General features: G+C 43.0%; 1 protein-coding gene across 1 annotated transcript in view; it reads right to left on the bottom strand.

The window, feature by feature from the left end:
• The window catches only part of PDZD2 (PDZ domain containing 2), a 188,574-nt gene that overhangs the window by 42,938 nt on the left and 118,824 nt on the right, over nucleotides 1-26,812 (bottom strand). The window contains exons 4-7 of the mRNA XM_053932062.1: nucleotides 25,496-25,898; nucleotides 12,013-12,155; nucleotides 11,215-11,347; nucleotides 8,970-9,134 (exon numbers count right to left, since the gene is read on the bottom strand). Of these exons, the coding sequence (XP_053788037.1) occupies nucleotides 8,970-9,134; nucleotides 11,215-11,347; nucleotides 12,013-12,155; nucleotides 25,496-25,898 (844 nt within the window). The remainder of the gene's footprint in view (nucleotides 1-8,969; nucleotides 9,135-11,214; nucleotides 11,348-12,012; nucleotides 12,156-25,495; nucleotides 25,899-26,812) is intronic.

Raw genomic sequence — 26,812 nt, 5'->3', positions numbered from 1 at the left:
AACACCCAATGTAAACCTTCACCTGCTCCCTGCACAAAGTCTTTCTTCCTAGTCCCTTGAGACAAGCTGACACCTTAAAGCCTTTAACCTTCCAAAAAAATTTCAAGATTTTTTTTTTTTCCACAGTCTGGTATAATTCTAGCTGTTTCAGTTATTTGTGCAATTACTTATTGCTTTATGGGGCACAGCATGCATTAAGCCTTAAATGTATCTGCTAGGCAGGGAACTCCACATGCCCCTTTCTCCTTGCACAGAAAGTAAAATACCTTCACTTTTAAATTAGCTCTTTTTCACTTTAATTGATCCATCTCACAGATAAATTACAAACTGCAGCACTATAATTTACAAGAATTAAGACTGCAAGTGATGCAGAAGACATGGATTTTCTAATCTTGGAGAGCACTGAGTTTTCCATGTCTTACTGCTATGTTTTATGGCATGTACAAAGCTGCACAGATCTAGGAGGAGGTTGATAAGTGGGAACACACTACATCAGGAGCTGCAGCACCAAGGGACATTTTTCCAAAACACAGGACATCCCAAAGCCCAGGGAGCTCCCTAAATTGAATCACAGAGCTCAAAAGAAGCCCAAATTAAATCCAGACTTAGCAATTTTTGGTGCAAGCTAGAGGACACCCCTCTTCCAAAGGGCACTTGCATTGTTTCTCCTCTCTTTCATGACACAAAAGCAGAGAACCACGTGGAACCAGGGATGGAGGAATGAGAAGGAACATCACCTTAATTCCAGCATTAATTCAGTGTCTTGAACTGGCACCTCTATAAAAACCAGTGCCCTGGTTGCTCCCCTGGTGCAAAGCTGACAAGGCAGACAGCAGTTCTGCACACTCACCAGGGAGGCCTCGGAAGGGCTCAAATTTGGGCTGTGTTTGGCAGCACTGGTGAAACAAAGCCTCCACCACCCTGCCCAGAAGCTCACCTGGGAAATACACATGCTGGTACCACCAGAAGCAGTCCATACTTCCTCCTGCCCAGCCAAAGGGAATGGAAACCCAAGCCCTCCTTTACTTAATTTAAAATAAAGCGTTGGAAAACTCTTGGTTCATGTGTAGCAAGAGATCAGGAAATCTGATCAACAGTCAAGAACTGGAGTTGCCCAGCTTTCTGAATAGGTGGAAATGTCAAATAAACAAAACAAAAGCTTTTATAGTGGCGTCTAGTCTGCCACTTTTACCAAATGCCTGCACTCAAAAGCAACCCTAAGACTTCAGTACAATGCAGTAGTTGCTAGACAGGGAATTACTATTCACTTCAGGAGGCAGAAACCCCTAACAGTTATTTTTGTGTCTCTTCTCAAATTCTACAGAGAAATCATACACAAAACTGCACAAGAAACAAAATCTGGCATCCACCAGCACAAAGAGAGCAGCAATATCTGCCCATGCCCAGTCTGTAAACAGACTGGAAATGTACTGTAGCAGAGCTGAGCTACTCTCATCTTAGGAATTGTTATATTTATTTTTTACAAGACTCTCCAAAACCTTCTTGAATGTGTTTGACACACCACTGTTCAGAGGCTGGCAGGTTCTTGATGAAGTAGGGTCCCAGCTGTGCTGGCTCCAATGACTCATTGGTCAGAGCTGCAGCTAAGCAAAGCACACTCCATTTTCAGATATCCAGAGAGTCACTAAAATTATTCATAATGTTTTGAATAGAAAAAACTTCTAAAAAATACCCTTTTAAATAGGAAGAAATGCAGGAAATGGCTAATGCAGCCACGTTTTCCAAGAAACACGTATCGCAGACAACACATGCCTTGGAAACAGTGAGATGCTCGCAGCAAAATAGTTCCCAATCCTTCTTGGACAAGATTACTCTTCTTCTGCAGTATATTATGATTTTCCACTAGAAACAGCTTTTGAGCTAAAGCAAATCAAATGCACACAAACAGATCCCCACTGTTCTCTTTTTTATGCTTTATCCTTTTTCCCCCTAAACATCAAAAAAAGCAGGACACATGCTTTCCATGCAGTTTAGTCACTGCCCACGAGATGTCTCTATGTGCTGCAGAGAGATCCCAGAAGACAAGTCTTAGTAAACAGCAGAGACCTAAGGGATTCTATGAATGTATGACAAACATGGAACTCAAGCAGTGTGAAAGCTGGTTCAGCTACTCCATTATTTTGTTTAATACATGCTCAGTTCATGGCTTAGCACAGATCTGAAGCCTTTACATCATAGGACACAACAAATTGCTTATCTCTTATTTTTCTTTCTTTTTTTTTTTTTTTAATGACAATCTTTTAATTCCCAGTGAAGAACAAAATATGCAATAATCACTCTGCAAAATAAACAGCTCTCCTGAGAATGAAACAAGACCTTAATACCAACGTCAACCAACAGCTGCAGAGAGCGTTCCCGTGACACCACTGGTGGGAACTTTGGATTTCAGCTCCAAACTGGCATTTTATACCATCCTAAGTATACAAGAAGATATGGAATATGTAAGAATTAAATGTCTTTCATACCTGGATGAAGTGTCTTTCATACCTGCATCTTCAAGGATCTGAAGCCTCATACATTATGGATGCTGCACAGCACATCTCAAATTATTTTTACGTGATTCCAACCAAGATTGGACAGTGCACACAGTCAAAAAGTTGCAGATGTGGTACTGAGACATTCACACTAACTTAAAAATTCTAGAGTGTGCATCATCCTTCTGCTAATGTATGTGAACTGCATGGCTGTGACAGCATTTCTCTTGTTCCAGTGCCATGAGGGTGTTATTTTTAGCTTGTTAAAGGCAGTTCATCTCCTTCAGAACTGGGCATTTATCCAAACAGCCAAATGAGAGACAGGCTGTACTGTATCTGATGCTTTATGGGAAAAGCCCTCATTCACAAAAACAAAGACCATGCAGAACCTGTACCATAGATAAACTTATGCTTCTATTACTCTGCTGACTCAGCTTTCAAATATATCACATGGGAAGAACAAAAATTTTAACTTTGGGCATTGTCCACACTGTTATTTACGGTCAAGTAAGAAAGGTTATGTTCCACCAGCTCAAGCAACAGGAGGTATTCATGATTTGTACACAGCATCATGTCTACAGAAAACCCTTCAGGTACTGGATCCTAGGTGAAAGAGTTTTCTCTGGTCTTTGCCTTTAAGATGGAAGCAGTAGGAAAAGGCCCAGAAGGGCTGGGAGCCAGGCACATGGAACAACAGAAGTGCTCTGAGGAGCTCCCTCCTGACTGAAGAACCCACTCATGTTAATGTCTCCTTGACAAGGTGAATTTTACAATGTGTGAAAAACAGTAATCCAGTGACACTGCACCCCTGGAAGCCTTTCAGCACTCTTCCTCCTCCCCCAGCTCATGTGATGTGTGCCAACATATTTCCCAGCCCTGACCAGTGTCGCAGCACTACAACCAGCCCATCACTGAGCAACCCCCCACCCCCCCCCACAACAAGTCCAACTACAATTGCTTATTTTAATGTGATAGTAAAATGTGTGAACAAGATCTGGTCTCCAAGCATTTTGTCATTTTCTCTTGCCCACATTCCTAACTATATGTATTCTGTATATAACTTGCATCTGGAGTCACTGTAGGACCCAGTGTGTCTCATCAGCCATAGCATGAGGGAAGGGCACTGGATGGGCACAGACCCATCGATATGATGGACAAGACTGCACCTCAGAAATGTACCGTACAGCCAGACTTTCAACAAATTCGGCATTTGCAGCTGAGCAGCAGCTGTGAGCCATACCAAGGTACAGCTGGACCCTGCCCTTGCTTGCCCCTTCCAAGAGTGATGGGGCACAGGGCAGGATCTGCAAACATTGCCAGTCATCACCACAAAGAGGAAAAGAGTTGTTGAATCCTTCCCAGTACATAAAAAAAACCCACATCAGGCTCTTTAATTTCTTCCCCTTCCACCCACCCCTAACTAAAGCCTTTCATTGCTACGCAAATTTCTGCCAGGAAAGTATTTTTCTTGCTTTTCTCCCAGCCATGCAGCACTGTTTGAGGAGTGAGCGGTGTTTCTGCAGCCTGTTTTGAGAATGCAGTGCCCTAATGGGAACAAACATTCCAGTACTCCAAGTAACAGGGCCCCTCTCCACGCCCTGCACACATTTAATTGTTGAGTTATGCTTCCTGTTCCTTCTCAATGCTAATGCTTTCTCTGAAATTTTCTCTCTCTGTTTCCAGAAGAACTTTTGACCCCAAGACTGTTTTTAAAGTTATGGCATTGTTATCCAGTTCTTCATTGTGCTTGCATGCTACAGGTAATTATGCGTGGATTCCCTGGTAAGACAGAAAGGCTCATGACAGAAAACAACTAGTCAGTCCAATAGCACAGAAAAAAAGTATAAACTGAGAGGGAGCGGAGTTAAACAAATGCAATTCTTCACATTCACCAAACAGGTTTATTTATCCCCTTTCAGCTACATGTCCTGCATGAAAACCCCAAGTGGGCTTTGGTGGGGATCACGTAACCGGGATCACACAGGGAACCTTTAACAGCAGACATCCTGTTTCTGTTGCTGGTAGGAGGGCGAAGACCTTGCAGGCTCACGGATGTCTCTGTGTGCAACGCGCTCGGCACTGATGTGAAGGCGCATCCTACACTTCAGGTCATCTGAACATGAGTAAATATAAGTAGAAAGGCCCTGATACCACACAGCAGAGGGTCACACAGCGGGGCGTGCCGCCAGAGGCAGTGTCCCCAGCCCAGGACGTTGCCTACATGGAGAGCTTGGGCACAGGGAGGCAAATTCCCTTCCCAGCACCCCATCTAAAGGAAGAAATGAGGGTGACCTCCTTTTTTCTCTTGTACAGTTCTATTCTGCATGGAACAGACTCAGCTCAGTGTCCTGCCTCCAGCATCAGGAATGGCAGATTTAAGAATCTGGGGAGAATACAAGATTTAAGAACAGAGAAGCAGTCCCCAGCCTTCCATCCCTGCCTCCAGCAACTAAAGATCCAAACTTTCTGAGGCAGACATCATCTTGCTGTGTTTTACTAACCTGTAGAAATTTCAAGCCATTAATATAAAGCTGGTCACTGAAGCTGAACATTTAAAAAATATTCAGATTATCAAATATTGAACCACACAAAGGCAAGTAACTCCTGAAGGAACTAAGAATGGCACATGCTTCTGTCTAGGGACCAAAAATCCCCCAAATTCATTGGACACTTTGCAAATTCTTGGTAGATGAGCCTTCTCTTTAGAGTTCACTTCCCAGGTTGCTCCACCAGCCAGCAGTGCAATGACAGATTCAAGCAACAGAAGCTCTAGTAAAAGAGAATTAGAATTAAAAATAAGGCAAATACTATCATATTATCCTATTTCACACTTGGACATAAATAGTGACATTTTATAATAGCAGTGTCAACTGTACATGGCAAAATATGGATTGGGGTAGAGGAGTTTAAAATCCCTGAAATGTCTCAGGACCATTTAGGATAACACAACACTCTGACCAGTGCTTCGTGTCTGAAGTTAAGGAACGTTTTGGACAAACTACTCCTGAAAGAAATGCACTTTAAGGATATTAATGTAATCCTTTTCCTGCCTGGCAGCACAAGTCTTAATGAAGTTAAAACTTTAAGGCATGTTTCATGTTAAACAGGGCTTTATATAAGAAGACTGTAAAAGCAGAACTCCATTTAAATTGTATTATGTGATTTTTATTAATGAAACTTAACAAGTGGACTTTCAAGTAAGACTTAAAGTGATACTTCTCTTAAATTGCAGTTTTCAAATGTCACTAAACTCTTCTGCTGTGTCCTGCAGAAGCTGACTTGCTCAGACTCTATTTCCCTGTCCAAAAATGCTGGAGCAGAACTTAAAAGAGTTGAAAACAACTGCTCATGGGGAAATTTTTTAATGGCCAGCATCTAGAAAAGATAATTTTCGTTTTTACTATTTTTTTTCACAGATTTTAAAAATAAGCCAGGTTGGAAGGGTCTTGGCGGGGGGTGTCCCATTTCAAAACAGTGACAACTTACATCACTTTCCTTAAGAGTCTGGTCCAGCTGAGTTCTCAGTAGTTACAAGGATGAATATTTGAATACATATCTTCATTCCAAGTGATTGTTTTTTCTGCCTGGTTCAGCCTTTAGGCAATCAGGTGCTAAAGCAGCAAGTCCATCAGGTCTATTCATTATGGCTCTGAACATTCAGCAACTTCACAGAGAAGTTAATGACACAATACCTCTGACAAACCTAGAAGGACCTGCAAGTTTTTTAGTATATTCTAGACCAGTTTAAGAATTAGATAGACATTGTTCTGGGTCAGAAAAGAGACAGTGAAGCCTCAGCTGACAATAAAACGCTCTGAATTACTCATTATGACATAACCACCCAACACCTGACAACATCCCTTTAAGTCCCTCCAAAGGCCCGCAGAGTAAACAAGAAAATCCATTAACCTCTTGTCAAAGGCAAGAAAGGTAACCCCTGGACAGGGCTGAGCCGAGAGGCAGCTTCAAATCTAAGATGTCTGACTCTTAGACTGAGATCACAGTCTCAGTTACCTGGTGCAGACCTTGAATACCACCCATCCTGAAAGTCGAATACAATTACATTTGCACTGATTAAAAATAGTCCAGCTTAGTTCCTGCTTTAATCCTCAGCCACACTGTCATTCCTTATCTACAGTACAGATATAATGGAATATATTTGAGAGAAAGAGAAGACACATGAGTATCATCAAAAGCGTGAGAGCAGCACAGAGCAGTGATTTCCAAAGCAATTTTGCAATAATAAATTGGACTATGCATTTATATACATTAAAAAAAAAATCTTGTGATACTTCGATTTCATACTGGCCTTGAAATCAGCTTCTAAGCTTTGATATAAAAAATCCCCCCCAGTCTTGCCAGGTGAAAAAAGCCACATGAATTTTATCTTTTTCATACATTTACCTTCCTCTGTGGTATGCATATTTGCACAGCCCAGCCTAGCTCAGGCTGCCCAGACCTGAGTGAGATGGATGAGGATGAAGGTAAAGCTGAGAGGTTTATACAGTACAGACTGCCCACCCCAGGCTGCAGAGAGCCCTGTCTGCACTCCGAGGCTGACACAGCAATTGCAAGGGGAACACAAACACATTCTGCACTTTGGATCAGAAAAGCAATTATTTCATCTGCAGATCAAGCAAAAACAGAAAGGTCCTGAAAGTATATCACCAGTAACTTATTACATTTCTTTGAATGACATCCTTTCAACAAAAGAAATTACTAGAAGCAGAAAAGACAATGAAAAATAAAAAAACCTGCTGCTACTCTTCTGAAGTGTTTACTGTACCCAGATTTCTGTGATTTCCCTTCAACCTTCCAATGATGTATTCTGAAAGCAAAGAGCTATTGCCATCAGGGGTGAGAGTGACTGACAGGCAGGCAAATTCAGCTGGCTCTGAGTTAGTGACCACCACCACTGCCAGCTGCAATGGCACTGTGATGGACATCAGGGCAGGCTCTAAACTTAAGTCCAAGCAGAAGGGCTCTGGAAGGTTCATGCAGCTGTGTCCTCATGGTCACGAGCACCTCAACCATCTTGAGCTTCCATGAGCACTACATTAATCTGGAAAGGAAACACTTGATGAAAAAGCCATCACTGGCAACCAGGCAGAGCCTTGTTGGAATAGACATGAGCAAACCAAGTGACAAATAACTCCCAGTGTGTGCTGAAAGAGTCAGTGGAATGCCAGGGAGCTTAATCCTGAAGCCACACATAATTAAATTTTGTCATATCTGATTTTTGTATTTAAGTGCTGCTGAGCCATAGCTTTATTAGAAATTACCAGAATGGAAAGCATGATATGCAGAAGAATTCAAAGTATTTTTATAGTCGAAAGAATGCTTAGATGCCCACCCACGTTCGCACACAAACACTACATCAACATCAGCATGCTAAGTGTCCCAAAATTTTTGTTTTTCCCTTCATCCCCCAAAAAAGGCACCCGGGAACATAGAAGAGAAGACAATGAAGATGTAACAAAATTTGTTGGAGTATTAAGATGTATAAGACTGTTATAAACATTGACTCAAAGTAAGTCAGAGATGACAGGCAGGTAGGAAGTAAACACCAGCATCATGAGACTCATCCTGGAAAACAGTCTTTTTGCTCAGGTGTAAGTGTAAAAATATAAAATCAAAACAAATCACAAAACCAGTATCATATCTGAGCCATCCAAAGGTTTAACTGATTTATTTTAAAAGAAAAGAGTGTGAGGGGAAGACAAGAAGGGAAAATAAGAAATAGATAAAACCTTCAAGTGAATCCATCTGCCTTCCCTTGCTAGAAAACCAGTCCACGAGCTCTTTAGATTAGAAACATAATTTTATTTTTTTGTCTGCACCATACAAGAAAGGCCCAGAAGACCTATGAAGTTTCATAGAGCTGCTATATTACAAATAAATAACAATAACCCACTTAATCTCTTCTTAATGCAGCCCTGAAGAGAATGCAAGTGAGATTATCAACCAGCAGCATTTATTCAGAACTTCAACTATGGTTCACAGCCAGAAATTCCTATCCCTCCTCCAAAGTGTCTGCTGGCTTTGACAGAGCAAATACAAACTTCAAGACTTGGATCATAAACTGTTAAAGAAGATTTGTTACAACAGGAGGGGAAAGAAGAGCATGTAACTGCATAAGCATGGCAAGAGACTTTGCATCAGATCCAACAAAAGCAGTTGAAGTGGGTGGAAAACAATCAAAGAGAAAAACAAAACCATGATTGCAACATAGGCTGGAGGCCTGGAGAGCTCCTGTTCCCTGTGCTGCTGCCTTGCTGCAGCTCAGAGATGGCAGGGGCTATGGTAAATGCCATCCCCTTTCCAGCTTCTCCCCCACATCCCACGCAGAGGAGGGCTGGGTGGGATGGGATTGCCTGGTCCCGAGGACGTGCTCCATGTCAGGCTTTAGAAGAATTTGACAGATGCAAATGGGCTTTGAGAGAGAGTAAAAATGTCACACCAAAACACACTTACAGCAACCAGTTTTTCAGGAGACACATTCACTCCTTTCACATCTTCTTCCGGCTCTTCGTTTTCCTTATTGTCAGTGCAAGAAACAGAGTCTTGGACTGAGCAAGTGCTGAGCAAGTCTGGCAAACTGGTAGATGGATACTTCAGAAGATCCCCTTCAGAAGATTCCTACCCGAGATACAATACAATATATTACATCACATGCAGAAAAACACCAGTGTCACAGTAAAACTGCCCCATCTCACCTGCCCAGTGTGAGCTCCCTGGTAATCCTCCCCATGTTACATACTTCCACATGCACAAACTTTTAATAGTCTGGTTATAAAAAGCAGGCTTGGTTTTAAAGTGTATATATAGTAAACACAGGCCAATACATGTTTAAAACATTTAGATTTTATAAAGAAGAATTTAAAATAAATGCTTCTTCGGCAGCCTGTTCCTCCCCACTTTGGATTTAGTAAATGTTACTGAGAGTGAACTGAGAGTTGACAGACCTCATTACTCATTTCATTGCAACCCAAATCACCCCTGTGCTCCTGTTCTCTCCCTATGGATGTTCCCTTTACATTTTTATCTACCTACAGACATAAGAATAATACCCTGACAATGCTACTTAGTACAATACAAAGAAAACTGACCCACCAGTCCTCTACCAACTCATTCCTGATGCTCAAGCATCTGCTTCCAGTCTTTGCCATGTTTTCTGGCAGGCAAGCATGTGCCTCAGCCAAAAGCAGTGGCCAGACAGACTCACTGCTTTCAGAACAAATTCTGTGTTACCGATTGCCAGACCAAAAGGCAAAGCTGCATTCCTATACTAACAAATAATAACCAGAGGGAGCTACAAGGGAACACTTCACCTATCTACACCTTTTCTGGGGCTGACAGAAATATGGCACAGGCTGTATCCCCTTCTGCTTGCCTTTCAAAGTCCCCCTTCTGAGGATATGAAAACTGTCCAAGTACACAGAGCAGAGGACAAGCAGATTCACAGCCTGATCAGGGAAGTGAAGTTTTATGCCCTAAGTTTATGCATGATGATTATTTTCATGAGGTCACCATAGGAACAAGCACTTAATTTTAAGGAGAAACAAATGCAGTCTGCTGCCTTGTGCTTTGGCAGAGACCAGCTGTCTAAGGGAAACACAAAATTTACCTACTTCAGGACAAAGTGTGGTATCTCCAGAATAAACACTTGTGACTCTGAAGAAGGTCTGCAATGAACTTCAATGTCTAACAGAAATGCTAGAGAAGTCACAGGCTCTTCACTTTGGATATGGTGGAATAGAGCCTCTTCTTGAAAAACATGAGCATGCAGCATCCAGGGAAGCCTTAAAAGCATCCAGACATTAAAACCAGAGAAACCTGCTTTGCGATGGCAGGGGAAATCTGAAGGTGAAGCTAAGAAGAAAATTTAAAATTCTGACACAGTGGCTTGCTGCCACCCTGGAAATGCAGGTATATGAGTGCACTGTTTGGGCCAAGATGTTCCTGTCACCACCTCAAAGGCCCTGGTGACCCCCACATTGCAGGCAGGTCCTAATTTGAGATCCCTGGGTGCTTTTGGGAGTTGGTTGGCCACCCACCAAACACCTGCAGCAATCCAGGTCTGGGGCAGCAGGATAAGCTCCATGGAGAAGAGCAAATAGAGGTGAGTGAGATTTTCTTAAACAAAGATGCAAAATATTATGTAACATCCCCTCAACCTCTTCAGTGATCAAGGCAGAACGAAGAGTCCAACTGATAAATGAGTTCCAGTCTCATTTCCCTAAAGTTTCATGTTCCTTTATCTGTAAGAGCTCCATTCCACACTATTAACAAGGACAAAATAAGGAACTCAAGCCAAGAGATAATTTTCAAGAAATCTCAGGCACACAGATAGGACAGAGATGAGAAGTACACAGGCTATGCAGGCAGGAAGCAGAAGAGGCTCAGAACAGCCTGCTTTACTTAGCATGTAATTTTAAGAAAGTGGTTTTGGCTGAAACTTAGGTAACGTCTGCATGAATAAATACTCATCTGCACACTGAGCGACAGTAACAATACAAGCAAATCATTAATTTGGTCTATACTGTGCTGATTTGCCACAGATTTATGGCAGCTACTGATATATTTCCCCTTGCAATGCATTAAATTTAGAGCAGCAAAAGTGCACACGTGATTCCCTATGGAAAATACGCCCTTTTCACGCAGCACTTGCTCAACTTGTGGATGTACATTTGTGAGACCACCCAGGAGATGTCTGTACCTTGCTAGAGACCACCAGCTGCACCAGGCCAGCGGCCGAGCGGAGGAGGGCCACGGCGTCCTGGTGGGAGAGCCCCACCAGTGACTGCCCGTTGATCATGAGGAGCTCATCGCCGGCCATCAGCCTGCCATCCCTGCAGAAACAAGAGTGGGAACATGGAGCTGCAGGGTGGTTCTACCACAGTGTTGGGCTGCATTGGAACGTGGTGGGGTGTGGAGGCATGGACAACATATGATCTCACTATGTTAAGCTTGCACCTGGATCAGTGCAGTATTACTTTCCAGAAAAAGGGGCTCAGAAAGGTGCCCATAGGAAATAATTGTTATAACCAGGGGAATTCCACCCTCTTTGCAGGGCTGAGACTCCACAAGTCTTCTCTGTGACCCACTGGATTAGGTAAGGGAACAGCAGCAAGCTCCATCTCCACCCCATCTCCACTCCATCAGGAACAGCAGGGCAGTCAGTGAGCACCCTAGGGTTGCACAACTGATACTATGGGAAAGGCACATCTTCCAAAAATGAACTTGGGGGAAAAGCCCAAACAAGCCATCAGGCTCCTTGGTTTTCCCTCCACCACCAATCAAGTGTTTGATCTGTCTACGGTTTGGACAAAACCTTCTAGAAGACGCTTCAGTGATGAAATACAAAAATAAATTTTTAGTCTGAAAATGCCCACATTCTCACTCTCACACCATGGGAGAGCAAAACCCCTGAACTCATCTCATGAACCCAGATAACAGCGATGGCCATGGTAATTCCATCAGACCCACCACCATGAAGGTACCACTGTCATCTCACCTGTGTGCAGAGCCGCCTTCCTCCACATGGGTGACAATGATGCTGTGAGGGGACCGCTTCGACCCTCTGCCTCCCGTTATCTGGATTCCCAGCCCGTCCGTCCCCTTTAGGATGTGCATCTTCCATATGCGGCAACCTTCTTGCTGAGAGAAAATGTGCAGAAAGTCCTTCAATTTGGATTTGGAGAAGGCTGGGAGGGTATGGGAGGGAGCTATTTAGCACCTTGCTGCCCATCACCACACACCTGTATAGCCCAAGCTATACTGGTGTTTCTGCTGAGCTTTGCTATGTTAGCTGTGGTCCAAGTGAAGGAGGCAGAAAGGAGGAGGCAGCACAGAGCAGGGTCAGCATGTAGACGTTTCCTTGCAGGGGTGTTTGCAGCTTTTCTGAGGCACACAGAGGCGCTGCTCTCAATGCCCTGATCCTTCCTGGAGCAAACAGTGGCCTCAAACCCCTTCGCCAAAACTCAAGGATGAGCCGTGCAGGTCTGCAGAGGAGCAAGACGTGGTTCAAGGGAGACCTTGAACATCAGGTGGTGCAGCTGCTGTTGCAGCAGGGACCGGACTTGCATCACACAGCAGTGCTTCCCTCTCCAGAGGGGTTTGCAGGATTTGAGACACAGAAAAAAACCCCACTAACTTCAAATTATCAGCTGCCAATCAAGTATTTCTTACTGGGCAGCTGTGGCACAGATTGTAAATAATAAGTTTACCCACTGTGGAGAATAATTTTCAGCATAAGCAAAGTAATAAGCAATGTTCAGGACACCTTTATTGGTTTTGGTTATTTTTAATTGCTGTAAAGATTTAATCAAAAAGTGGTTTACAAACTCCAGAGCAATATGAAATGCAAAACAGAAACTAGCCCCTGTGAGTCCTACTGGCAGGACTAGGCACAAGGAAACACAAGTGTGACAGCATCAGCAGAGCAAAAAAGGAAAGACAAAAACAAGCAAGCAAGACAAGTAAGGAAGTTGCCAGGATGCTGTCAGAGAGGGGAAGAGCCAGGACTACAGAATTATGAAAAACCCTTGGAAGTTTTCAAGCTTGTAAGACAGCAAAATGCACAATTCAGAGGCAATTTTTAAGCCATGTGTTGTAGTCACCAGGCACCAGGTCAGCTATTTCTGACTGGGTGTGTTATGCACACAAGTAACTCACTACCCAAACACCCAAGTAGCAAAGATGATTAAAATTTCATAGCAAACTGTGAAGAGCATGCACAAATTTCTGCTTGTTTTTGAGAAGGAGAACTGCCAAATGTATCAGCAAAGCCAAGGGCTGTAGCAGTAACCTGCAGATTTTAGGCCACTGTTGTTTATCAGAGTATTAAGTGAAGAAAATATGGGGGTTTTTTCCACTTGAGCCCTGAAACTTTTAAAATACAACTTTTTCAGATAAAGGAAGAGGTCAGTATCTGCAACAGTATCTTAAGAATAAAGTGAAAAATAACAAGAATAATTAATTATTATCAATACTAACATACTAATGTTAACGTGAATATTAATAATAACAACTATGATATAAATGAATCCCAACCCTTAGACCACAGGTAGGAGAAACAGAAAAAAACAAACCAGGTTCCTTAACAGGTGACCCAAAAGTTGAGCCTGAAAATATACACCTGTGGGTAATTTGTTAACTTGAAAGACTTGCAGATGGGCAATATCCCAGCAAGATCCAACTGGGATCTTCAATGCCTTTATAAAAGCCCAGTCTCCTGCTGAATAACAGGACATGTCAGGACAGAGGATGCTTTAAAATAAATTAGAGTGACACATGAGACACAGTATTAAATGCAGGGGCAAGAGTCAACTATATTTATCTAGTTAAAAACCAGAACTGAACTACAGCATGAAAATGCTCCAGAGAAGTTTTATTGTAGTGAAGTACCTTGCACACATAATGAAGACAGTACAGCAGAGAAATACAATCTCTCTACCTCCCCCAACCAAGCCCAGGCTGAAAGGATGTTCATCCATTCTCCTCATAAGATGCCACTTTGAATGTCCCTTTGCTAAACCCAGTTTGGAAGCAGACTTTCCAATAAAATTTAACAATGCAGTCATAAAATTGCCTTTAATGACTTGGAAAAGCTTTTTGGAACGTAAGTTACACCAATGCCCACAATGTGCCTGGCCTGCACTCCTTAGCGCTCTTCTCTATCACACATTTTATTGCAAAAACTCCCAAATTTATTCTTAACTAACCAACTCTCAAATATTCATATACAGAGCACTTGATAAGAGCAAATGGCAAAATTCCACTGCTCTTCATGCAAGTACCAATCTCATTCCCTTTCAATGCCCACTAAAATCAAAAGCCGTTGCAAAGTAATCAAACGCATTGCGAAGTAAAGCACTACTAAAGCACTACTCAGTCCAAACATGGGCAGATAAACACATCCACGAAGACAACAAAACCATATGGCACATGCTCAAACATTTATTTCTTTCACTCATTTTCAAATGCCACTGTCACCAAGTCCTGTGTAAGAAAAAGCTGTCCCTTCAGTCCTTGGTCAGATGCAGGGATTTCACTGGGAATAAACAACTCAGCGTTGTCATCTGGAAATCAGAACCCCTCACTGTTCTTTCCCTTTTCTTCATAAAACATTCATAGCTCTTCACTTAACCGTGCACTGAAAGCAAAAGCCCCCCACCAACACACACATACCTCTGAGGGATGTCACTTCCAGATTTTGAAAGCTATGTATTAAAGAGCAGACTGCCAGCCTTTCCTTGAGGCCTCTGGAGAAAGGGGGTGTCCAGCAGAACCCCCTTTCCCTCCCCATTAAGCTGCTGTGTCTTTTGTACAGAGCAGCATGGGAAAATTCACAGCTGACTAAAAATGGTGCTGCTTTGAATGTGCATCTTAAGTGAGTCCATCACAGGAAAGCTTTAATAGTAAAGCTCTGTTCCAGTTCCAAGGATTTGTAAATGCATTTTACTTAAAGCTGGTTTTGCTGAGTTACTGGGGACTCCCAGGTTCAACCACACAAAGCTTAAATTATTTAAAAAATAAGAAAGAAAAAAAAAAAAAAAAAAAAAAAAAAAAAAAAAAGAAGTAGCAATGAATGAGTTCATTTTTGAAAATTGCTGAAGTATCCTATTTTCAAGCTTTCCTTCATGAACAAAAAAGACTACAAGCTCACTTAGTCTTTAATAAGAGCTAGGATTCTGGTGCATTCACTCCACTCCAGAGACTTGCAATACCCAAAGGAAACTCCAAGTGTAGTTAGTTTTGGCATTTTGCAGGTCTGATGTCACTGCCCTTGGAGCCTGCTTAATCCCTGCCCAGAGGATGAGTTTAAATACTGACTGCTCTTCTTTGATCAGCTGCACGATTCTGGTTGCTGCTCAGCTGCTGTCAGTACCACATTTCTATTAACATCTGAATTTTCCCATCCTCTCAGAATAATTCTCACAGCTTCACTTATAAAAAACTCAGAATAACCTCCCCCTCACCTTTGTTCACCAGTGGCACAAGAAATCTGTACATGTGCGCTCATAGCTCTTGGTGCAAAAGCACTTCAAGCACAAAGCACAGATGTGCTGATGCCAGCTCAGTCTCAAACTCCAGAAATCCTCATCAAGGACAGGGAGGCACTACCAGCCCCTACTGTAGCCAGGGAGCAGGTGAGCAGGGAGCAGTAAGCAGCCTTGCTTACTCCTTAGGAGACATCACTATATTCCTTAGCCAAAGGCAGGTCACCCTGTGCAGCACTTGAGGACAGGCTCATGACATAACAGGATGTTATAATCGGCTATGCAACAGTTGGCTTTTGCTACTATGTATATGTTTTTGCAAATTATTACAAATTGTAACTACTTCTGTGGATAAAGTGCAAATCGTAATTGCTTTTGGGAACAGTATAACTAAAATTGCGCATAAAGCAAGGCTATCACAAGATTTAAGTGTGCTTGCAGAAGATGTATCATAAGATACCACCAAACTTGAAAAATGTATAACCAAGATAGCACAGGCATAGAACAAAATACCATAAAAGGAGTCTAAAGAGATATCATAAGAACACACCGGACTGTCCCCCTGATGGACCCTTGGAGACTATAGTTGTGGACTTATGCAATGCTGTGGCAACCTAAGGCGCAGTTATGGTAAACCAGCTTCGAAAACGTGCAAAGTCACTCGAGAAAGTAATGCAACTGCAACAGTATGAAAGGACTGCTTGCTAAAAAATTGGGCAAGCCTCTGGCTGCTGCCATGCACCCAGTGCTATTACTTTTGCTTTGTTGATCTATCCCTTATTATCCGTTATTAAACTCTTCAAATTCTGAGGAGCAGGCTTTGTTTCTCACAATGAGATGAATACTTGTATATGACAATCCAAAAAATACCATGCAATTCACGGGAGACTTGGCCAAGATGGACACTCAGAAAGACATGCTTGTTTTGAGAGCTTCAAAGCCTTAAGAAACAAAAATTCATTGTTAGGGACTTGAACAAATCTTAACTCTGCCCAGATGCACCCCACGGACTTCGCTTGTAATCCCAAGCAGCAGCAGCCCTGCCTACATGGATTCCTCCCAGCAAAGGATTTCATGAACATGATGAACCAACTCTTGTCAAAGTCAGTCTCGGAGGACAGGATGAGATTGGGTCATCTCTTGAAATCCCTTCCAAACTTGCATTTTTTGACTTGCCTTACACAGCAAGCAGAAACACAAACGGTCAAGTCAGGCTGCAGCTGGACTAATGGCTAATTTTTGTTCTCCACAGTTACATCACTCTTAGTGATTCAACTTTCCTCCCAACTTGGCTCTTTCAAGCAGGCAGCCCTTTGGACCAGATTTTCCCACTTGAATCTGATCAACTTCAAAGTGCCTAGGTTACAAATAATTAAAATGTTTTAAAAGACAGCATGAATATTCTACTTGGATTAACTGCAAAATGGGGGGCCCACAGGGGAAGGGTCATCTTATGTAACAGACCACAAGTGAGAATAGAGAATACAACTGTCAGCTTCCAGTGGGTCCCCACAGGCTGTTCTTTCTCCACTGTGATGCCATTGTACATCGAGCAGCCTCTGTTGAGAGCGAGCCCACATCTGGAATAAACTAAGAGTGCTGCGGATCAGAAAGGGAGCGTGCTGCCAGCACGATGTGGGGAAGCTCGCCTTCTGCCTGCTCCGAGTGCACACCATCAAACACTCCATTTCATAAGCACATCATTAATAAAACAAAAAGGAACGTTTTTCCTCCGAGTGTTGAGGAAAATAAATAAATAAATGAACAAAAGACACTGGAGCCATTCTTTCCCCCGCTTCCCCTTCACTAGCTAATTGCAGGGGATCTAAAAGGGGTTTGACTTATTTTGACTGTGCTGTGTTCAAGAAGCTGCAAATCTGTATATACAAAAGAAAAAAAAATTGCTTTGAAATCTTTCATAAAAGACAAGCTTGGCAGGAGCAAGGTGTAAACAAATGGAAAACAGAAACACTGTAAGTAGTTAAAAAGCTAGACAGTAAAAAGGAAAATGTAAAATAGTTGTCTGTGAAAAAGCACTTTCTGTCACAGCAGCAATTCAGATGAAGCTGATGTAAATATGTAACAATTTTAAAACAAAAACAGAGATAAGCCCTGATAAGAATATCAATAACCATGCAAAATCTGTATGCACACACCAACTGACTGACATGGACTTGAATACAGCCCACAGAATGTCTCCCTCCCTCCACAATTCAACATGGATTTTTACTGTCTGTCTGCAGGGACCAGTTTCCACTTACAAACTTCTCAGGGTCTCCCATTAGGAGCAGCACAAGCAAGCAGTGAGATCTTTCTCACCAGCCACGAAGCTCCTCTGGAAACGCAACACCTAACAGAAAGTTCCAAGTTCCATGCATTATAAAAATTTACTTCAATAAGCTTCACAGCAGCTGGCAACCAGCATGCTGATCACACAGAGCAGAAAACCAGCACAAAATGCCCTGAACAGAAACACATGACATTGGACTCTGTAGTGCAACAAACCCTCACTACATGAACAGGGAGAACATTGGGATGGTCACAGCATACACCACTGCCCAGCATCCTTCACTGATGTGAAATCAATTAAAAGCACTACTCCCAGCTCCCTGCCCCACCTTGGATCACATCACGCCTCCTTCCCACTATCTCCTATTCCCCAGCAGGCAGGTGGGACAGACAGATCAGTTGCTGGGGAATTAACTTGCACCATCACATACCAGGTAAGCAGCATGAACACATCAGTCTTAAGATACAGTCAAAAGCCATCACTCTTCACATCTCAGATATGAATGTGAATGACTCAGCACCAGAAAATCACACCAAAATCTGATTTTTGCAGTTTCATAACAAAGCAATTATTTCATTAGTGGATAATGAGTGTATTTTTTATCTGATCTTAGCCAAGTTGTTTTTAAGGCTGATCTGAAAGCAGGACTCCTGCTTTCATCTACTATCCTGGTTTTTGTTTTCATTGTTGCACAAGCAAGCTAAACGACTCCAAGATAAATCAAAAGCAGGGGAAGAAAATAGTCTTAAATTTCTTTATCAATAAATTATTCCAAGACACGAGTTCTTTGTCCATCCTTGCTGCCTATGAAAGTTTCTTAATGCTGAATAACTGAAGCCTTTGGCTTCTGCCTCTGGATGATGCAAGCCATACAGTGTGTCTCCTACACTACTTAAAAGAGGTGGAAAATCCCCAAACCCAACAGAATCACACAGTATTGATGATATAAATTCCCCATGTCCTCAAAGCAGGAGCCAGAAGCACAGACACAACTGTGATTGAGTTCAAGTGTCAGTTTCTGATCTCACGAGTCCCCTGGTTTGGACAAACAGCCGCCAGACATTTGGCATCTTTTCACTAAAATGTGAGTACTTTCCCCATGAAAAGAGAAGTCCTAGGGGATGAAGCCTGGGGAACAGTAAAAAGCAAAACATACCCTCCCCCAAACACATAATTAAAATACACAAAACAGGCAGCACAGCAGAGTGGATGAAAATTCCATGACTTTAAGCAAGACTGTTGTCCAGGGATCCATCTCCCCAGACAGACTGCTTGTTGACATCATTTCCTTGGCAAGGGCTTTAAACATTTTATCAGCCAGTGCAAGCACCTGAACTGTACCACCACCCCTCACAAAAACCTGCTGGAATAATTTGTCATCCTGAACCATCACCATCTGCATTGCACCCCTCTGAACTGTTCCACTCTTGCCATCTGCAGAATCATTATTGTGAGACCAGACAAAGGATTCTCTCCTCTGTCTCTGGCCCTAGGGGGTTTCTGCCTGGCAATAGCCCCTGAGGAGGCTCAGGCTTTTAAGAGCTACAAGTGTTTGCACTCTACTGAGTACTTCACCCAACCTCATGCTCTTGGTGGGCTTTTGGGAATGGCTGGTTGCTTAGTCTGAAGTTTCTCAGAAAACACCCTTGCAGCCTGCAGCAGATTAAAGCCCACCCTAGATTAGGTCACCACACACTGATGTCAGCTAAAGAGGGGTGTCTCACAGGGACTGGTATTACATCTGTCCACAGCAGGAATCTTTAGGGTTTGCTCAGTGCTTTCAGCACTCTGCCTCAAAAATTAAGTGTATGTAGCTGTATAATTCCAACAAATGCCTGAAGCATTACAGCACCTAAGCAGACAACGTACTCTATTTTTAGGCATGTCCACTTGGTTTCAACTATTCACACTTAATGATTAAAACATAAAACAGTGCAAACTTGGAATTTGCATTTCACTTGTGGGTTTGCTGTATCTTTAATATGGCACACAAAATATTAAGAGCCCAAACACCCACTTTCTGTGTAGGTGGGAAATGGAAGCACTTTCACCTATGGTTTATGAAGCTGAATATGGCTGAGACCTCCTGCAACAGCCTCAAACATTCCCACACTGCCTTTGGGAATAGCTCATTTCCAAAAGTGAAGACCTTGTTTCAAGGTGACACAGTAAAATCAACACATTGTAACTTATTCAGACCAGACTATCTCTGCATCCAAGCACCCTTGGAAAATCCAGTACAAAGACAAGATAAAAGGACAGGTTGCTACTCAAAATTAAAGTCTACAGCACCACAGCTGCAGCTATCACTTAAATCACAGCAAAGGCAGGCAGAATCTTAAGTCAGTTGAAAAAACTTGGCAGCAAGCAACTTAAACCCAGAAAATTGTGATGCTTGTTGTTTTATGGCAAGGTGGAACATAACTGGCAGCAAAAAATATTAACTGTAATTTCACTGCTAGTTACATCAAAGCACTTCCTAAAACCCCAAGCAAAAATAAGGCCAAGTTTTGTCAGTGCTGTACAGCTGCAATTAAAAGACAGCCCTTGCCCCTAAGAGAGTTTCCTACCCAACACAGGCAACAAAGAGAGAAGACATGTTTATCACAGTGCACATCAAAACTTCAAGACAGTAGATAGCCCCAGGATCCATGTTAATGAAAGTTGGAAGAAAACACAAAAGATAAAAAGATGTTAAGAACTGAATCAGATTCTGAGGAAGGCCTTTACATGACTAAAAGTATCTACATTAACACCTAAACCCAGTGTTATTGATGTCTAAACCATGCATCACAAGAATCCCATAAAAGCCTTGATGAAACAGTAATTACTGCTTAGGCTGCCAAAAAAAATTGATGTAAAGCAACTTAGCTTCAGTAGCTTCATTGGACTACCTTGCTCACAGTAAGTTATACATTTTGGTACAGAAAAAGGGTGAGATTTTTTTTTTCCCATCAAGTTAAACAAAACAGTAAAATGCTTAAAGCCATTACATTATCTCAAGCCTCATGTTTTGATTCCTGAAATGCGCTATTAGCCTTTCTTTTCTGCTTGGCAAGAAAAGGAACATTTTCCACTAACCAAAAGTCAAGGTAATGCTGGCATTTACCAACACTAATTGGCAAGTACTGCTGTAGAATGGCTGTCAGCCTTCCCTAACTGCAAAGTAAAATGCAATTCAAAAGCATTCATCCTTACCTGAGATGAGCCATGTCAGTAAGAAAGCAATAATGGGCCCAAAGAATGAAAAGAGCTGCTGATAAAATGTACCATGCAGTACAAAAGCAAGTCCTGGCTGGTTCTCTACATACAGACACATCTGTGTGCACCTGTGCACAGGCTCACACATCTGGAGACGGTTGTGGTCCATGCAAGCTGGGCTCAGTTGGGCTGTAAGAGCAAAGCTGGCTAGGCAGGAACAGTGCTCTGGGGACTCAGACCAGAGCAATGTCATTAACAGCATGGAGCCAAGATCCTGAACCACTGCTATAACCCAGACCTGCCCAAAAACCTTTAGGAGGCAAGGCATTAACATTCCCTTGCCTTCCCCTTTCTGTTCTTCTGTTAATAGATGGCCCACTAACTTCAGAAAAGCATCACACACAGTTTGCAGAACCACCAGATGCTAATCTGTTTCCATCCTGGAAAGGCATCCCACCACAACCCCACCCCACAGTGCCACCACCACCCAGGACACCCTGAGCTCCACCCATGCCATGAATCTTTGCCACTGGAGAAATACTGAAATGCACAGCCCCAGACCCTCTCACCTGCCTCCCTTAACTATTAAAGCATTTTCACTCTGCCTAATGTCCTTTACACAGTTTCCACCAGTCACTGATAAATTTAGATTTGTATTTCAAGACCTTAATAATCTGGATGCTTATAAAGAAGTAAGAGAATTCAAGGCCATTCTGGGGGTGTCTTGTTTTTGCTTTTAACAGATGGGTTTTTAGGGGCTTTCAGAACATCCTGCTGGGAATGGAGGAAGCCAAGGTGGCTAGTCTGTTCTGGTATAACTCATCTTTGTCCAAGCTTCCTCTGGCTTCATCAGTGAAAGCCAAACCTGGCCAAACCTGAAAGCCAAACTTCTCATCATGCCAGCAAAACCTGGATCAGTTTAAGTCCCCTCTGGCAACCAGACTCCAGCCCCTCACACTCCTAATCTGGTCTTTGCAAACCCCAGTCCTGTTTCTGATCCCTGCCCATGCCACCTGTATCTGGCCATCTCTGGGCACTCCTTAGGGGCTGAACAACAACAGAAAGCAGTCCACAGATCTTCCAAAAAGACCAGGACAGAGAAACTGAAAACAAAACTGAGGGATTCTGTCCTACCAGTCAACACAGTTGAATCACAGGACTGGTATATTGTGAGGAAAGCTCACAGTTTCCTTTTCTTTATAATTTTTAGTGGATTCCAGCAGCCCCTTCCCATACTTCTCTTCCATCTGTGCCTGTATAATTACCCTGCAAAATTACACCCTGTTTCAGGCCACTGAATAGAAGAAGTAAACTTTGATATCTGTGTTTAAGCTCCTAATCTTCACAGGATATGATGGGTCATTACTCCAGCTCAGAGACTACCTAATCTTAAATCACTGCCCTTGACTCCCACTGCTGCCAGCCTGGGTCCTCTCCAAGGTCAGGTCTGCTTTCCAGATCTTAGAGATCCTCCTGTCAGGCAGATACAAAGCTTTGCTGCTTTGAATCCTCACATTTTTAAAAGTCATTTAGGTTCATCCTAAAAATATTGCAGCATAACTTAACCACCTGTAAACATTAAATGCTGCCTGCTAATTGACAGGTACAATATTTACTGAGGGTTACATACCAGCAGACAGCCTAGCAGATTTGTTTATACACAGCAATATCAATGCCAAATGCAAGGAGAGACAGATCAAGATCTGAAAGATGAAAGCAAGCCTGAAGAAGGGGACTGGCACATGCACACAAACCAGTAACACAGGAATCTCCTGGCAGGTTCACTCGACAAACAGTATTCATCTCGCCTGTTGTTTCATGATCCAGTATTGCTGTTATGAGCAGCATGCACAGAGAAAATTGGAGGGAAAATGGCAGAACAACCCCAGGCTTATGGGAGAAGCACCCTGAAAACAAAAGGCACTAAAATGGTGTGTAGATGCCTCAAAAGCTCTCCCAGCACAGCAGCCCCTAGGCAATGGCTGTGAGCTGGCCACTGGGATCAGCACAGCAGTGGCTGAAGACATGCAGATAACCCAACCTCTTCTCCCCTATTTTGGTTACAACTTCAAACTAATTTCCCACAGAGAGCAAAAAAAAAAAAAAAGGAGTCCACATTTCAGTTTCAGTAAAGCTCCAATCTGCCTCTTGGGGTGGGAAAAGAGTAATGGAGAGGACCAGCGAGGTCCTCCCACATTCATGCTGGTCCCTGAGCAGCTTCTCAAAGCCTATCCTCCCATCTGCAGCCATCTAATCTGCTGCAGGTTGGGTCTCCCCCTGGAAGCAAATATAATGCTCCCCAAGGGCACAGGGCTGACAGCTCTGGATATTCAATTAGCCAACATGTGGAAGAGATAGTGAGCATGGGGCAGGCAGCAGGGATGGAGCTTCTTTCCCCACAGAGAGGGTGCCCTGCCAATGCACCCTGTCCCTGCTTGGGAGGAGAACTCATCCTGAGGCTATGGGAGGTTTGGCTCATGCTTTGAAGCCTGGAAGGAGGCTGCAACTTCTGACAGGACATCCTGGATGCTGATTTCAAAAGGCTCCTGACACGACTGGATCTCACATGCCTGTGTGCTGGGTCACGCTTTGAAAATGGAGCTGGAAGTGAGATCTGAGGCTCCCAAGTTTATTTACTCCTCATCTTTTTTCTTTATTTTAACAGGAACAAATAATTTTGAAAATTTTATTCACTGTCACTATTCAATACTTAAGAAACCGAATTAAGCTACTCATTACTCTGACAGCAGCTACCCTGCAGATGCTGTAAGTGATGGACCTCTATAAGGCCCCCTGGTCATTAAAAAGCAAAGGATGAGCTAGGCATGCTATTCAGGCTCCAGCTATTTACATTTCACCTCAATCAAATGTCAGGAAAATGTAATTAGTACTGACACAGACAGAGGTCATATTTCTGCGCAAAATACTAGGGGGAAAGGAAATAAAAAAAAAATAGAGAAGCAATTTTACTAAATGACACTATAACACAACTGAACAGATTACAGCTCTTGAATTTTTCCAGTGCCTCAGCTATGTTTTTACATTTTACAAAGCCATCCTGTATGTGCTTTGCATTAAAAATTTACTTATTGCTCACATTGATATATATATGTTCTGAATTTAACAATTTACTCCTCAGAACAAAATGATTCAAAACATCAAGGTAGCACTAGCACGAGATGGCTCTGGATCAAGAGTTTCTTTTTTTTTTACATATATATTTTTGGCTTTCCACTCCAAAAAAAAGTCTGATCAACTTCATTTACAACATGTGTTTAGACATCTTCAGAACAGATTCAAGAAGCCTTTATATGGACCAGAACTTTCAAAATACCAAATTATTAATTTATTTATTTTTAAGCTTTTAATGTTTTCTTTCAGAATGACTACAGTTATTAGGCTTGCAAGAATACACACACATACACCCTAACCTTTCTGTTGCACCATAAAATCCAACATGTCTCACTGATGCGATGAGCAAGTTTTTGCAATTACACTTTAAAAACCAGAGGATTTCTTAATTGCTTTTAGCTCCTACAAAGTACTTTAGATTAAATTACTGTAACTTTACAACCATGATCACGACTACCCTGGAGTAGTGCTGAGGAGCACTAATTTCAGAGGGCACGTTTAATCCCCTGCTTTTCTCAACAGAATTTAGTGATGAGATGTCCACTCACAGTGCTTTTTTACCAGCTTTGAAGTCTTAAAACCAAAACCAGCTGCTGCAGCCAGCCCCAAGCCCAACAAAGCAGCCTTCATCTGTTTATACTATCAGTGCCTCTGGAAAGATTGGCAGACAGTGCTTCTGGTGATAGATGCATACTGAAACCTGATCAAGGCTTGGGTTATTATCCTCCATCCAGCAATGCTGCAATTCCAGACAGGCAACAAACCCCAAGATCTCCATTAGGATGAAGAGAGAAGCAATGAAAGCCCCGATCCCACTGTCATCCCAAACATTAACGAATTGCCTATCTCATCAACTCTGAGAAAAACCCACAATTACTTCCATGTGGTTCCCAGACATGGGCCAAACAAGTTTCGCATCATAAATACATGCAATGTGGTCTGGTGCATCAAAAAGGGAAACTTCAATCCCAATGTTAACATGAACTGTAAGGTGACATCAAGTCCAGGCAGAGCTAAACATGAAGCTCCAAAGGACAAAAATTACCATCTTCTACTGACATTTCCTGCTCCAGTGTCATAGGGTCATCAGTTGTCTCAACAAAAAATCATGAGACCAACCCTGACAGGTCAAGAGATAGAAGGACCTACCCTCCATCAGAGATGGAGTATGACAGAGGTTTCCAACAATTACAATTTAACTCTCCAATCCTCCTGCCCCCTTTTTAGACACCGGGTGCCCTGACAGCTTGTCTTGTCACCTACAGGTGCAGCCCAAGTTCAGAGCATTGAAACCAGAGAACTGCTTGAGAAATCAACCTAATTTTCTTGCACACCTGCTGCTTTCTTCTCTAGAAGAATCAAATCAAACATACCTGGGCAGCCTGGTCCCCAATGTTTGGCATGCCATCATCTGACAGCCGGCCCCGGTATGGTGCCCCAGTGCCTTGATGCTGCTCTTCCCCATTGCTTTCTGCTTCAGAGGTCTCTGGCTGAGCAACCTCCACCTCCATCGGGGTGCAGTGCCCGTTCCCATGTTCCGAGCCCAGCTTCTCCTTGCTGTCCTTGCTGCCCGGTGTCCTGGTGATGACCCCGAACTTCCTGGTCCTTTTCCCATTTTCAGCAGCTCTGTCTCCAGGCTCAGGGCTGGGCTTGGCTTTGGGGTCACAGCTGTTGCTGTTGTTGCCGTTGGAGGGAGGCAGAGGCGCTTTGCGCTTGATGCGGCGCAACATGATCAGGTAGACAAAGCCGCCATTCCAGCACTGCTCCGCCAGGTAACTGCAAGGAAAGGGATGCGTGAGGATCACCAAGCACTCGCCATGCAGTGCCCACATCCCACCCCAGCATCCCAACTCGCTGAGTCCTGTGATGCTCAGGCACTGTCTCAGCCAGCTGATTACCTGGTGTATGGACATATTAGGATAACTCGAGGAATTGGCAAATGCTCTTTCCTCAGTACCAGAAGAAAATACCAGGAATAATTAACAGCCCTACCAGCCACCTAGGCTGATCCCACCACAGCATAACATGACAGCTGATAAATGCCACCAGTTCACACACCCTGACCTCCATATCTGTAGCCCAACAACATCTAAAGGTAAAGTAAGGAAAGGAGAGCAGAGAATGTTTCCAGCAGAGTATTAAAATAAAGAAATATTTTCTAAAAAAAAAATTGAAAATCAGGCAGGATTCATTTGTGCAGAGGCCCATAGAGCATCTGCATCTGAAATGAGCCTTCTTAGTGAAACTAATCTTCTGCTTCAGCATATGTACATGTTTTGAAGGCCACTGGGAAAATAAAAAAATCAGCCACTAGGATAAGCAGGCACAGCCCCAATGGCTCCAGTACAGCAAAGCACAGCACCACAAGGCATTCCAGATGCTTTATAGGGACATGGAAATCAGGTGGGTTTCCTTCATAGCAAGCATATTCTAATCAAAACAGGGGCCAAGACATCTCAACTGTGCAAAGAGCAGCCCCCAGGCTCTCCTGCCAGAGCCCCCAGGTTCTCCTACCAGAGCAGCCCCCAGGTTCTCCTACCAGAGCTCCTACCAAAGCATCACTTCCCCTCCCAAAGTCTCTGGACATGCCTTGGAGGAATTAACATTTCTGCTTCAAACAGCTCTCTGTGACCTTACAGGAACTGCATCCACTGATGCAAAAGGGGAATCTAACGTCATACTTCTTTTAG

Source organism: Vidua chalybeata, chromosome Z (genome assembly GCF_026979565.1).
Source record: "Vidua chalybeata isolate OUT-0048 chromosome Z, bVidCha1 merged haplotype, whole genome shotgun sequence".
NCBI classification, from domain to species: Eukaryota; Metazoa; Chordata; class Aves; order Passeriformes; family Viduidae; genus Vidua; species Vidua chalybeata.
Note: the sequence above shows the minus strand (reverse complement) of the source record. Positions and strands in the feature narration are given on the sequence as shown.